Raw genomic sequence first — 12,443 nt, 5'->3', positions numbered from 1 at the left:
GTCCGAGTACTCCTCGAGTACTCTCAACTCCCCGCTTGACCGACTAGGGAGCGCCTAGCGACTTTTGCGTCCATTCTATATATATATATGTATATATATATAGGATCATGAGAAAACTAGTTTAAATGAGAAACCAAAAAACTAACTAAAAAAGCCTAAAAACATACCAAAATTTTTTTTTTAATTTTTATAAAAAAATCGCAGGTTTTTATGCATGGAAAAAATTTTTCAAAAAAATAAAAAATAAAAAAACAATTTTTTTTGTTGTATTGCACATGTGCACTATTACGGATATAGTGCACATGTGTAGTACACATATAATGCACATATAATGCACATGTGCAGTACAACAAAAAAAAAATTTGAAATTTTTTTTTATATATAAAAACTAGCGATTTTTTTATAAAAAATTGTTAAAAAAAATTTGGTATGTTTTTTTAGGTTTTTTTAAGTTAGTTTTCTAGTTTTCTCATTTATATGTAGTTTTCTCATGATCCTCTCCCTATATATATATATATATATATATATGTATATATATATATATATATATCTATACTTCTATATCTATATCTATACTACTTTATAAAACATATCCAAAGGACTTCTTAAAGTCCATAAATATTCCATTAAAACACCCTTAAAGCATGATGTACAATCCTCTAAAGCACAACATAATTTGGTTTTCCTATTCTACCCTCACTCACAAAACAAGGCGGAGAACAAAACCACGTAATCAGCTCATTAGGGTTTCTGTCTTTCACATCCGCCCCATTTCTTCTCTCTCTCTCTCTCTCACCAGGCGATAACCCTTGATCGATGGATTTCACTGCCGAATTCACTGGATCGACGGATTTCACCTGCAAATCCACATCTCAGGTACCATCTGTTAAACCTTATCGGCATTTTTGGTTTGTTGTTTGACTTAGATCTGTAAATTTTAGGGTTTTTTCTCCGGCTATGACCCTAGATCGATGGTTTTTTCTGTCGAATCCACATCTCAGGTACCATCTTTTTAACCTTATTGGCATTTTTGGTTTGTTATTTGACTTTGATCTGTAAATTTTAGGGTTTCTTTCTCCAGCGATGACCCTTGAGCGATGGATTTCACCGGCGTTTTCAAATCTCAGGTAACATCTTTTTTACCTCTCGGCATTTTTGGTTTGAAATTTGACTTGGATCTGTTAAATTTTAGGGTTTCTTTCTCCGGCGATAACCCTAGAGATAGATGGATTTCACCGGCGTTTTCACATCTCAGGTACCATCTTATTAACCTTATCGGCATTTTTGGTTTGTTATTTCACTTAGATCTGTTAAATTTTAGGGTTTGTTTCTACTTGATTTGTGAAATAGATCCAGATCTGTAACTATTTTCTTGCAGATCTGGTTACTTTCAGATCCGTACAGTTTTAGTCATGTTTTAAAGATGACTCACTTGATGATTTCTGTTCTTTGCCATTAGGTTTATGGACGAAGACGATAAAGAACTTATTACTATATTGTATGATTTCTACAACTATGATGCCGGAGACACAAAATTCAGTCAACGTTTTTCAAAGTTTACACAGGTTAACTTCTTTTTGCCTCTTTATTTTGAGTAAAATGTTTTTTATTTAGATCTGATATAATGCCTGCTTAAATTAAGGTTTTATGTTATTTTGTTAATTTGAATGTGTATTCAGTAGTTGTATAATAATGTGTAGTTTAGTGACAGTTAAGAAGTTGCTTGTGGTGCACATTCGTAATTAACTATCTACTAAATATGCATGGTATGTTGCAGCGTATTCAAATGTTTTTCTTGCTGCACTAAATTTGATTCCTTATGTGTTTGTCGTCTTTATATCTTCTGTTTTCTATTGAGGTTGCAAAGTGGGTGGGGTGGGTAAATTAGTTTGGGTTGGAACTAAGCCTGGCAAAATGGGCGGCGAACGGGTCAAAATGTTTATAGATAAAATAGGTTCTTGATCATAATCAAACGGGTCATTTTAAAAAGAAAAAATAAGGGGGTTATTGTCATTAGGTTACATCCCGAATGGCAAGATTTTGTGGTTGTTATCACTTTGCTCTCAATCAATTCCTCATTTGAAGATGCAATTGATGATGCTATTGAAAAGCTTCTTGCTCGTATGTAAGTTACTGACTACTGATATCTACAATAACGGGTCAAAACATGTAGTTTCTGGTAGGGGTTGAAATGGGTTAGGCTGAATTGAAGTATTGAACTCAAACGCTTTTTTGTTACAAAAGTTACATCTTCTAGAAATTTGTACTTGTAGTCTTGTAGATTTATTACGTACTCGTGCATTACCTTTGTATCATTATTCACCATTTCAACATAAAAATTTGAAGGTATAAAGTTGGGAGAGTTGAGCAGTTGGAAACAGCAGATCAAGCAAAATCAAGAGGCAATTCTTCTGTAAGTTCACCGTGATCACAGAGATCTTTGAACTTTTGCTAAAATAGTTTGCTCTATTGAATAAAATGTTTGTTCACAGTAAACTGGAATTCCCCTTTGCTTACTCTTAAACTATGTAGTTAACGTGGTAAAAATTCGGATATCGGTCAAGGACCGATATTTGAAATATAGGTTATCGTGGTGGGATATCGGTGATTTTAATATCATGTGAATTTATATATATAGCAATTTAACACTAACAATTCAGTATACCCCCCTACCATTAACAAATTAATCTTTTGCAACTTGCAATACACTAACAATTATAGCAAGTAGGGACTGGTTAAGACTTAAAACACTAACATTTAACTGTTAACACTAAGAATTAACAATTAAGACTTAAAACACTAATACCAGCAATAAGAAGAAAGACGAATGATAGAACTAAGAAGAAAGGTACTGATATCGGGAAAACCAGTGATATATCTGTCGAGTATCGGTCAATATTGCCGATAATATCAGATGGGTATTCTGACCGATATTTTACATGGGGACTGATAACCGATATATCGGTGATATATCATTGATATTAACTGCATAGCTCTTAAAGATCTTCAAGTTCTCTTTAATGTTATCCTGAATGTTTTTGTAGAGCATGCTACCACTTGCTAGGTGTTGCATTAACAACTTAATACTTGCCTGTATTGCCACTTATGCTACTACTGTTAATTTGCGATTGAGCATTTATATATATTGTTGTCATTCAAATATTAATTATATATATTTTTTTAAACATTCACAGGTAATTCAAAGGAAATTGGTACAGGTGCTTACACCATCAACGTTGATTCATGGTAATATTGGGCCTCAAGCTGTTCATCTTCTTTCTCTAAAGGAGGTACTGCTTTACATCTTGCACGCGATATTATAACTATCATATGTCTATGTAGTGTATACTATGAAGATATTGTGGCATTTACTTATGCCACTTTGCTTTTACCTTTTTGTACAGGGTACAAGTGATCCTGCTGACGGTACAACTGCATTTGGATTTGCCTTTGTCGACTGTGCCTCTTTACAGTTCTGGATTGGATCCGTCACTGATGATGCTTCCTGTGCGGCTTTAGGGGCTTTATTGATGCAGGTGTGTTTTTTGGTTAGATGTGCCAGTTATGATGCATCTTCTTAAGAAAGGGTTGTTTTAGGTTGTTTGATATAAAATGGATCAAATGAGTACTATACTAAATAGATAAAAAGAAAAATAAACACTTCTATTACACTTTCATTGCTCATTTTTATACATGAAAGTGGCTGTAAAACATTAGTGTAAGTCAAAGAAGGAATCATCTATACTACTTTATAAAAGTGGCTGTAAAACATTAGTGTAAGCCAAAACTTGCTGGTTTTAAAATGTTCGTTAAGAAGATATACTTCATCTTGTTGGTTTTAAACAAGAAACCAACATCTTGTTGGTTTTGTACTAATATTTGAACAAGCCCAACTAAAAGATGTTATGTGCACAGGTTGAAAAGAGGTGAACAACTAGGTTGAAAAGAGGGAATAGTGGTCAACAGTGGTTGGTATGCTGAAAAGAGGTGAACTGTGGTCAGACTTCAGCAGTCTGCTGCTGAAAAGAGGTGAGTGGTCAGAATTCAGTCTGTACATCTACTTTTTTTTTTCAATTTACAGCTTTTTTTGGTCAACTTACAGCTGGGTTGGGTTAAAAAGTAGATGTTTACTATTTTTAACATTATATATTCAGGTTTAAAAAGTAGATGTCAAAAGTACAACTACTTTTGACATTATATATAGTAGATTTAAGCTTCATAAACTCCATCCAACTTTCTACAAACACTACACACCCACCTTCACCTTCACCTTCAGTTTGCTGCTACATAGTATGAACAACATTTATAAAATCAATTCAACCGTCTAATTGCAAGTTAGTGTCAGTTTAACTTAACGCTACTTTTAAAGCTCAGTTTTGTTATATTGTATTCCTAACAAATTGTGTTTTATTTCATTTCAGAATACTATTTTCATCTGGGTCTTCCATTGTTTCTCACCTCTATACATTTGATTCTTGCATTATTTCTCTATTTTTAACATCTTGGTTCTGCGTTGTGGTAAGTATTTCTCACATTTCGACTGTTTATTTTGTATGTGTGTTGTACTCTTACATAGTGATAACAATGTTTAATACACCGATTGTAAAAATCTTACACTATTTTAGTTGTTAAGACTTATCGACTGTTTTATTTTATATGTGATAACAATCTTCACTTTTTCCCGTTCTGTAAAAAAAATATCAATGTGAACCTCAACCGGCAATGTTATGTTTATACACAAGCAAGTCTCTCTTTGAGTTAAATTAAGATAGTATTTACAACAAGTATTCTGTTTTCTTCTAAATTTTTTACACCCAGAATTTGCAATGGGTTAATAGTCCAACAAAAAACAAAAATGTAAGAAAATGATGCTTCCATGCTTTTCAACTTCTAATTCTCATTCAGGTTCTGTTGCTATTTATATATATATGGAGGGTAAAAAAAACCAGAGGCCGATTAATCTTCGCTTCATGTAAAAATGCAATCTTAACATCTTCCATCTCAAAGTCTCTTGAGACAATTATTAGTGCTAATATAATTAAGGAATACAAGAGAAAATACCTTATTATAGTCTGTCTATTCCTGCCTATTTTGTGAAACCAATCTAGCTTTGAATCTACTGCCACTTCAATTCCTTGATGTCATTCATTTACTTACTTGGTATGTATAGTTGGTACCTCCTCACGAAAGCATAAATATTTCATTTTCTATGATCTGGACAACGGTTACGGCCTCATTATCTATGTTTATCTTGAATATTCAATACTTAAAATTGTGACACATCGTATTTACTCTTGTAACATTGTTTGCTTGTGCTAATCCGTTTTAGTTTTAAATCACACTATTTTTTTTAAACTTTATGTAAATGTCAAGCAAACAGACCGTTCAAACAAATGGATCACAAATTTGTGTAAATTGGACCACCAATCAATAGTCGTTGTGGGCCTACCCAATCACCTTATAAATTAGCCCAAATAATTTATATTTGGCCCATTATCAGTTATTCCTCCTTTGTTACATTACATGAATCCCATCCCATGCATTTAATTGACTATTTTAGTCCAAAAAATCTTTTAATTGCCTGCCTGCCTATTCATGCATGCAGCTCCGAAGGAGTTCAAACTACATTCTTCAATTACTTCATTCTGGAGTCTTTTAATTATCTTCAATCCTTATTGTATATTTAGCAAGTACATCTCATCTACAAAAAAAAAGTAGATAAACAATTCATACTAAAATTCATTCTACTAATTTAAGTGTTGCACAAAATAATTAACTTTACAGATTATAAAATGAATGATATGTGGTAAAAAATGAGTGATAAACGATTATAAAACGTGACAAAAAAATGCAACTAGCATATATTAATTTTTTAGTTTTTTTTATGTAATTCATAAATGTCAGTTCAATTAAAGTATACTTAGTCATTTAAATATCCTTTTGGCATAGTTAAGTTAACTAGAATTGCAATTTATTTATAAGTAAATACAATGATACATATAAAAAATTGGAACTAAAATGTGGATTATTTTAGTACCACATAATTTTTTTATTGTTAGATATTAGGGTGAGTTAATCTTTTTTGTTTTGTTTAAAAAGAAAGACAAAGGAACCGTGTCACACCCCCAAAATCCACACGCGGAGTACCACCGCTTGGGAGCGTGACGTGACCAGGATCAAGCCATCAATCATATCAAACATAGCATTTAATAATTATAAAAGTCATTAAAGTAGTTCATCACGACATAATCGATGTTTCAAAACCAAGCATTGTTTAAGTAGCGGAAGCATTGGTATAAACCCAAGTTAAAATACTGAAATGTCATAAGTGTCTAATCAAAGTAATACGATCCTTGTCCACAACGACCAGCTCCTCTTTGTGCAAGCTCCAATGTACCTAACAATCTGCAAGGCATGTAACAGAATGATCAACAAACTAGTTGAGCGAGTTCACAGTAAGTAAGTGCGTAACAGTAAGTAACGGGTGGCACTACTGGGCCGATAGTAAGTTATATAGGTGGGGGCTTCCCATGTTATGTGACCACTAGACTATTCGTATTAACTACTCGTATCATCCCTGTTCTTCTTCCGAGAACAGTAGCGCGTATGGGGTGTACATAGGTCTTACGTACGTATCCTTCATAACCGAGGATAGGAGACGCGGGGGTGTACGTGGGTTTCACGTACGTATCCTTTGTACCGAGGATAGAAGTAATGCGTACACGTAGGTTTTACGTGCGTGCCTGACATCCGAGGCAGTAATTGGCATATGACCACGTAGGTGTTATCCTAACCTACGGAACCGTCCTGACATCCGAGGATCATGGTAGGTGATAGTCTAGGAAAGCATATGTACGTTCTTAGTCAATTGTAACCTTTATCCCATTCCCACGACCCGGGAATCCCATGCCTTAGTAGGAGTGTGAACTCACCTGGGTTTGCTCGGCAGACAGTATAATGCTCAAGTATACAAGTAAGGAATCAACCACGTCCTATCATGGTTACTATGCAAGTTAGGTTCGTATCTAGCATGTTTGTATCACGTATGGTATCAAGTATGATCATGGCAATTCACATAAACGTATTAGCAGTTCATATCTAGTAACGAGTCCAAGTAGTCAGCCCAATTAACATAAGCAGTCCAATTAGCAACTATGTAACAAGTCCAATAACATAACAGTCATAAGATTGGGCCCGTGACAGCGTAGGCCCAAAACAGTGTACGTGCAAAGAAGGTCTCGAGTCGCAACCAACGATCTCGAGTCGCAACCGGTGGTTACGAGTCGCAACAGGTGGTTTCGGTTCATCATGGCCCGGTTACGAGTCACAGCCGGAGATTACGAGTCGCAACAGGAGGTTGCGAGTCGCAACTGATGATCTCGACTCATCACGGTCTGGTTACGAGTCGCAACTGGACTCGCAACCGTTGTCTCGGCTTGCGCTGTTTGTGGTCTCGAGTGGGGTTCCGACTCGCAATCTGAGTCGCAACCGTGTGTAACAGTTTTTCCTGATTTCATGCAATTTAGTTATATGCATTTATGCAAATCAATTCACATTATCAGTTTCCAAGTTTGACCATATCAATTAACAGTTTCTATCATGATCAGTATCCGATCAAACTAGCATAATTCACATGTTCTTAACAAGAACCCTAACCGAAACATATATGAACACGTCTTTACATAAGAGCAGAAATCATAGCAATTTATACAACCATATAGCCAAGATAAATCAATTAATCCGATTAAGTCACATACACACATGGCCGGTTACAAGCACAATCAATTCAGCCGATCCATCATACATCTATATATCCAATGATCACAAGTATCTAGCCGGTTAACAACATCATACCCGATATGCATTCAAGAATCGTTTAAACACTATCAAACTTGTAAATCAAACGTACATCAAGCAACCCTAGATTACTATCATGCAAATTCGAATTCTAGCAAGATCATGTAAGCACGAATTCATTAACTTGATACTAACCGAAACAAGGGGAGAAGGATTCCGAATCCAAAAGCTTGAATAGGTGTTCGGCGGTTCTTGGTTCCGATTCGAGAGAGAGAGAGAGCTTGTGTGTGTGGTTGCAAAGGTTGTAAAAAAACTAAAACCCTATAATGTGCATGTGTATATATATGCGTACAAGGGATGTGGGCCGAAACCCCACATGGGTTTTCTCATGGTCTCGAGTCCACTAAATGGACCGAGTGGGTTTGTGTTCGGTTGGGCATTCGGTTCAAGTAGTAACATACACATTCTTATGAAATTATATAGCACATAACATTCGATCACACAACTTAATCACATAATTCACATTAGTTCAATGGTTACACGTAATGTACGAGACGGTAAAGTACGAGTTGTCACATTATCCCCTACTAATTGGAAATTTCGTCCCGAAATTTGGTGTGCACTCACTGAGGAAGCTAGGTAAACTGTACTGTTCACTGGTTTTCCTGGGGTGTCACATCCTCCCCCCGTTGATCTGGAATTTCGTCCCGAAATTCCGAAGTAGTAGCTTCAGCCTCAGTAGTGGTAGCATTGGTTTCGAATAACTGGGGGTACTTTTCTGTCATCCTGTCTTCGCGTTCCCAGGTGTACTCTGGACCGCGTTTGGAGTTCCAACGAACTCGAACAAGAGGGATTCTCTTGCTTTTGAGGACCTTCACATCCCGGTCCGTGATTTCTACTGGTTCCTCAACGAACTGCAACCGCTCGTCGATAGTGAGTTCCTTATAAGGAATGATGAGGTTTTCATCTGATAGGCACTTCTTTAAGTTCGATACGTGAAAGACATTGTGAACTGCTCCGAGTTCAGCTGGTAAGTTCAACTTGTAGGCTACCTTGCCAATCTTTTCTAAGATTTCGAATGGTCCGACGTACCGCGGATTCAGTTTGCCCCGTTTACCAAAACGTACCACACCCTTCCAGGGTGAAACTTTCAATAAAACCCGGTCTCCGACCTCAAATTCCAAAGGCTTTCTACGCTTATCCGCGTAGGCTTTCTGACGGTCGCGTGCCGCCGCCATGCGTTGCCGTATCTGTGCTATCTTTTCTGTGGCGTCCACTACAATCTCTGGACCCGTAATCTGACTATCCCCCACCTCTGCCCAACAGAGAGGTGACCGGCATTTACGTCCGTACAATGCCTCGAATGGAGCGGCTTGAATGCTGGTATGGTAACTGTTGTTGTACGAAAACTCCACCAAAGGGAGGTGCTTTTCCCAGCCGTTGCCGAAATCGATAACGCATGCCCGAAGCATGTCTTCTAGAGTTTGGATCGTTCGCTCAGACTGTCCATCCGTCTGAGGATGATATGCTGTGCTCATGTCTAATCGTGAGCCGAAAGATTTATGCATTGCTTGCCATAGCTCTGACGTGAATCGTGCATCGCGATCCGAAATAATAGAGATGGGCACTCCGTGCCTCGAAACAACTTCTTTAAGATAGACGTCTGCGAGAGTGGAGAACTTGTCCGTTTCTTTAATCGGTAGGAAGTGTGCAGACTTGGTGAGTCGATCAACTATGACCCATATTGTATCGTTCCCACGCTGAGATCTAGGTAAGCCTGTAACAAAATCCATGGAAATTTCTTCCCATTTCCATTGCGGTATCTTAGGCTGCTGAAGTAGACCAGCTGGTTTCTGATATTCAACTTTGACTCTCGCACAGGTCAAACATTTTCCAACGTACGTAGCGATGTGAGCCTTCATGCTAGGCCACCAATAAGTAGTGCTGATGTCGTGGTACATTTTATCCGACCCTGGATGTACTGAGTAGCGAGACTTGTGAGCTTCATCCATCACAAGTTCGCGTAGACCGCCATAAAGAGGGACCATATCCGACCCGTTACATAGTAGGCGCCGTCTTCCTTTTGTTCCATATGCTGTCGTGAGCCGCGTAAGGCTTCAGCCTTGACATTTTCGGGCTTCAATGCTTCTACCTGAGCATTTCGTATCTGTGCTGGAAGGCTAGACTGAATCGTGAGCTGTAGCGCTCGCACGCGCCGTGGTAGAGTGTCCTTCCGACTGAGGGCGTCAGCCACAACATTGGCTTTGCCTGGATGGTACTTGATGGCGCATTCGTAATCGTTAAGTAACTCGACCCATCGTCGTTGACGCATATTCAAATCCTTCTGCTTAAGAATATGCTCGAGACTCCTGTGATCGGTGTAGATCGTGCATCTGGTACCGTACAGGTAGTGTCGCCATATCTTAAGCGCGAAAACAACAGCTCCCAGCTCTAAATCGTGCGTCGTGTAGTTGCGTTCATGAATCTTGAGTTGCCGAGAAGCGTAGGCTATCACTTTATCACGTTGCATCAATACACAACCCAGACCCTGTATTGATGCGTCACAATATACCACGAAGTCATCTGTGCCCTCTGGCAATGAAAGAATAGGTGCGCTGCAGAGCCTATCCTTTAGGTACTGAAAAGCAGTTTCCTGCGTGTTGCCCCAACGGTAGGTGACACCCTTCTGTGTCAGTAACGTAAGTGGTTGCGCGATCTTTGAAAAGTCTTTAATAAACCGTCTGTAGTATCCTGCCAAACCCAAGAATTGACGTATTTCTGTCGGTGTACGCGGTGCAGGCCAGTTTCTGATCGAATCTACCTTGGATGGATCGACGTGAATCCCGTCTTTGTTTACCACGTGGCCTAAGAAGTGGACTTCACGAAGCCAGAAGTCGCATTTAGAAAGCTTAGCGTACAGCTGTTCCTTCCGAAGGAGTTCCAATATCAGACGAAGATGCTGCTCGTGCTCCTCCTGACTCTTGGAGTAAATCAGAATGTCGTCGATGAAAACAATGACGAACTTGTCGAGATAGGGTTTACACACCCTGTTCATAAGATCCATGAATACAGCAGGCGCGTTCGTAAGCCCGAACGGCATAACCAAGAACTCGTAGTGACCATAGCGAGTTCTGAATGCTGTCTTAGAGACGTCCTCCTCGCGGACTCTCAGCTGATGATACCCTGACCGTAGGTCGATCTTGGAGTAGTAACACGACCCTTGCAACTGGTCGAATAAGTCGTCTATGCGTGGAAGAGGATAACGGTTCTTCACCGTCACCTTGTTCAGTTCCCTGTAGTCTATACACATCCTGAACGTACCGTCTTTCTTTTTCACGAAAAGCACTGGAGCTCCCCAAGGCGAAGAGCTTGGACGAATGAAACCCTTTTCCAAGAGTTCTTGCAGCTGCTTTGACAATTCTTCCAATTCTGATGGAGCTAGACGATATGGTGCGCGAGCTATGGGTGCTGCTCCTGGAGCGAGCTCGATCTGAAATTCGACCTGACGATGAGGCGGTAAGCCAGGTAAATCTTCAGGAAACACCTGAGGGTAATCGCGTACAATTGGAATATCCTCCAATTTCTTTTCCTTTACTGATGCGTCTGAAACAAGAGCCAAAATGGCTGTGTGACCTTTACGTAAGCACTTCTGAGCCTTCAAGAATGAGATGATGCCAACCACAGCACCACTCTTGTCGCCTTGAACTTCAAGAGGTTCCTGACCAGAACGAGGAATGCGAATAATCTTCTCGCTGCATAGGATTTCTGCCTGGTGTTGGGATAACCAATCCATCCCAATCACGACGTCGAAACTACCCAAAACTATGGGAATGAGATCGATAGAGAAGGCTTGACCAGCAAGGATAAGATTACAACCCTGAACTACGTGCGTGGCTTCTAAACTTTTACCGTTAGCTAACTCTACTACATGTTTGGTGGGTAAAAGTGTTGGTGCACGTTTTAGCAGTTGACACATTTTCACAGACATATAGCTTGTATCCGCACCCGAATCAAACAAAACAGTAACGTAAATATTGTCGAGGAGAAACTTACCCATAACAACGTTGGGATCGTTCACTGCGTCGCCACGACCTAGTACGAATGCACGGCCCCTTGCCTCGTTGCCGTTGTTGTTTCCCCCATTGTTGTTGTTGCCATTGCCCTGGTTGTTGTTGTTGTTGTGATTCCTGTTGAGCTGTGGGCAGTGTCTCTTGATGTGGCCTTCAGCACCACAATTGTAGCACCCCTTGTTGCCCTGTTGTTGGTTGGGCTGAGCGTGAGGCTGCTGCTGATTCTGGTTCGCAGGACGAAGGCTTCTACAGTCTTTGGCCTCGTGACCCATCTTGAGGCATCTTTGACAACGACCCTTGTTACACTGACCGTTGTGGTGTTTGTTGCAGTTGTTGCACTTTGGAAGATTTCCGCGATATCCACCCTGCCTGTGGTTACCTGACGACTGCTGGTTAGGGCTTTGATAGTTGTCAGTCTTTCGCTGCTGATTCTGGGACTGAACCGAAACTGATGCTTTGCTTGAATCCCCCTCCCATTTCCTCTTGTTGTCACTGAGGGTAACGGGAGTAGCTGAAGAAGTGACTGTAGTAGTAGCGCTGACACGCTTAGGCAGTTTATTCTGTTCCACTGCCTGA

The 12,443-nt window shown here is 39.3% G+C and overlaps 1 protein-coding gene and 1 long non-coding RNA gene across 2 annotated transcripts in view; both read left to right on the top strand.

The window, feature by feature from the left end:
- Window positions 1-753: 753 nt before the first annotated feature.
- On the top strand, window positions 754-1,280 carry LOC110864202. The gene is made up of 4 exons (XR_004859653.1): window positions 754-876; window positions 942-1,001; window positions 1,067-1,127; window positions 1,193-1,280. It is a non-coding gene; the product is annotated as an uncharacterized LOC110864202 (long non-coding RNA).
- A 183-nt stretch (window positions 1,281-1,463) lies between these two features.
- The window catches only part of LOC110945082 (DNA mismatch repair protein MSH7-like), a 30,535-nt gene continuing 19,555 nt past the window's right edge, over window positions 1,464-12,443 (top strand). The window contains exons 1-5 of the mRNA XM_022186719.2: window positions 1,464-1,594; window positions 2,018-2,125; window positions 2,347-2,413; window positions 3,195-3,290; window positions 3,405-3,536. Of these exons, the coding sequence (XP_022042411.1) occupies window positions 1,464-1,594; window positions 2,018-2,125; window positions 2,347-2,413; window positions 3,195-3,290; window positions 3,405-3,536 (534 nt within the window). The remainder of the gene's footprint in view (window positions 1,595-2,017; window positions 2,126-2,346; window positions 2,414-3,194; window positions 3,291-3,404; window positions 3,537-12,443) is intronic.

The sequence above is a fragment of the Helianthus annuus genome, chromosome 6, assembly GCF_002127325.2.
Source record: "Helianthus annuus cultivar XRQ/B chromosome 6, HanXRQr2.0-SUNRISE, whole genome shotgun sequence".
Taxonomy (NCBI): Eukaryota; Viridiplantae; Streptophyta; class Magnoliopsida; order Asterales; family Asteraceae; genus Helianthus; species Helianthus annuus.
The sequence above is the reverse complement of the archived record's forward strand: the minus strand, read 5'-3'. Positions and strand labels throughout refer to the sequence as shown.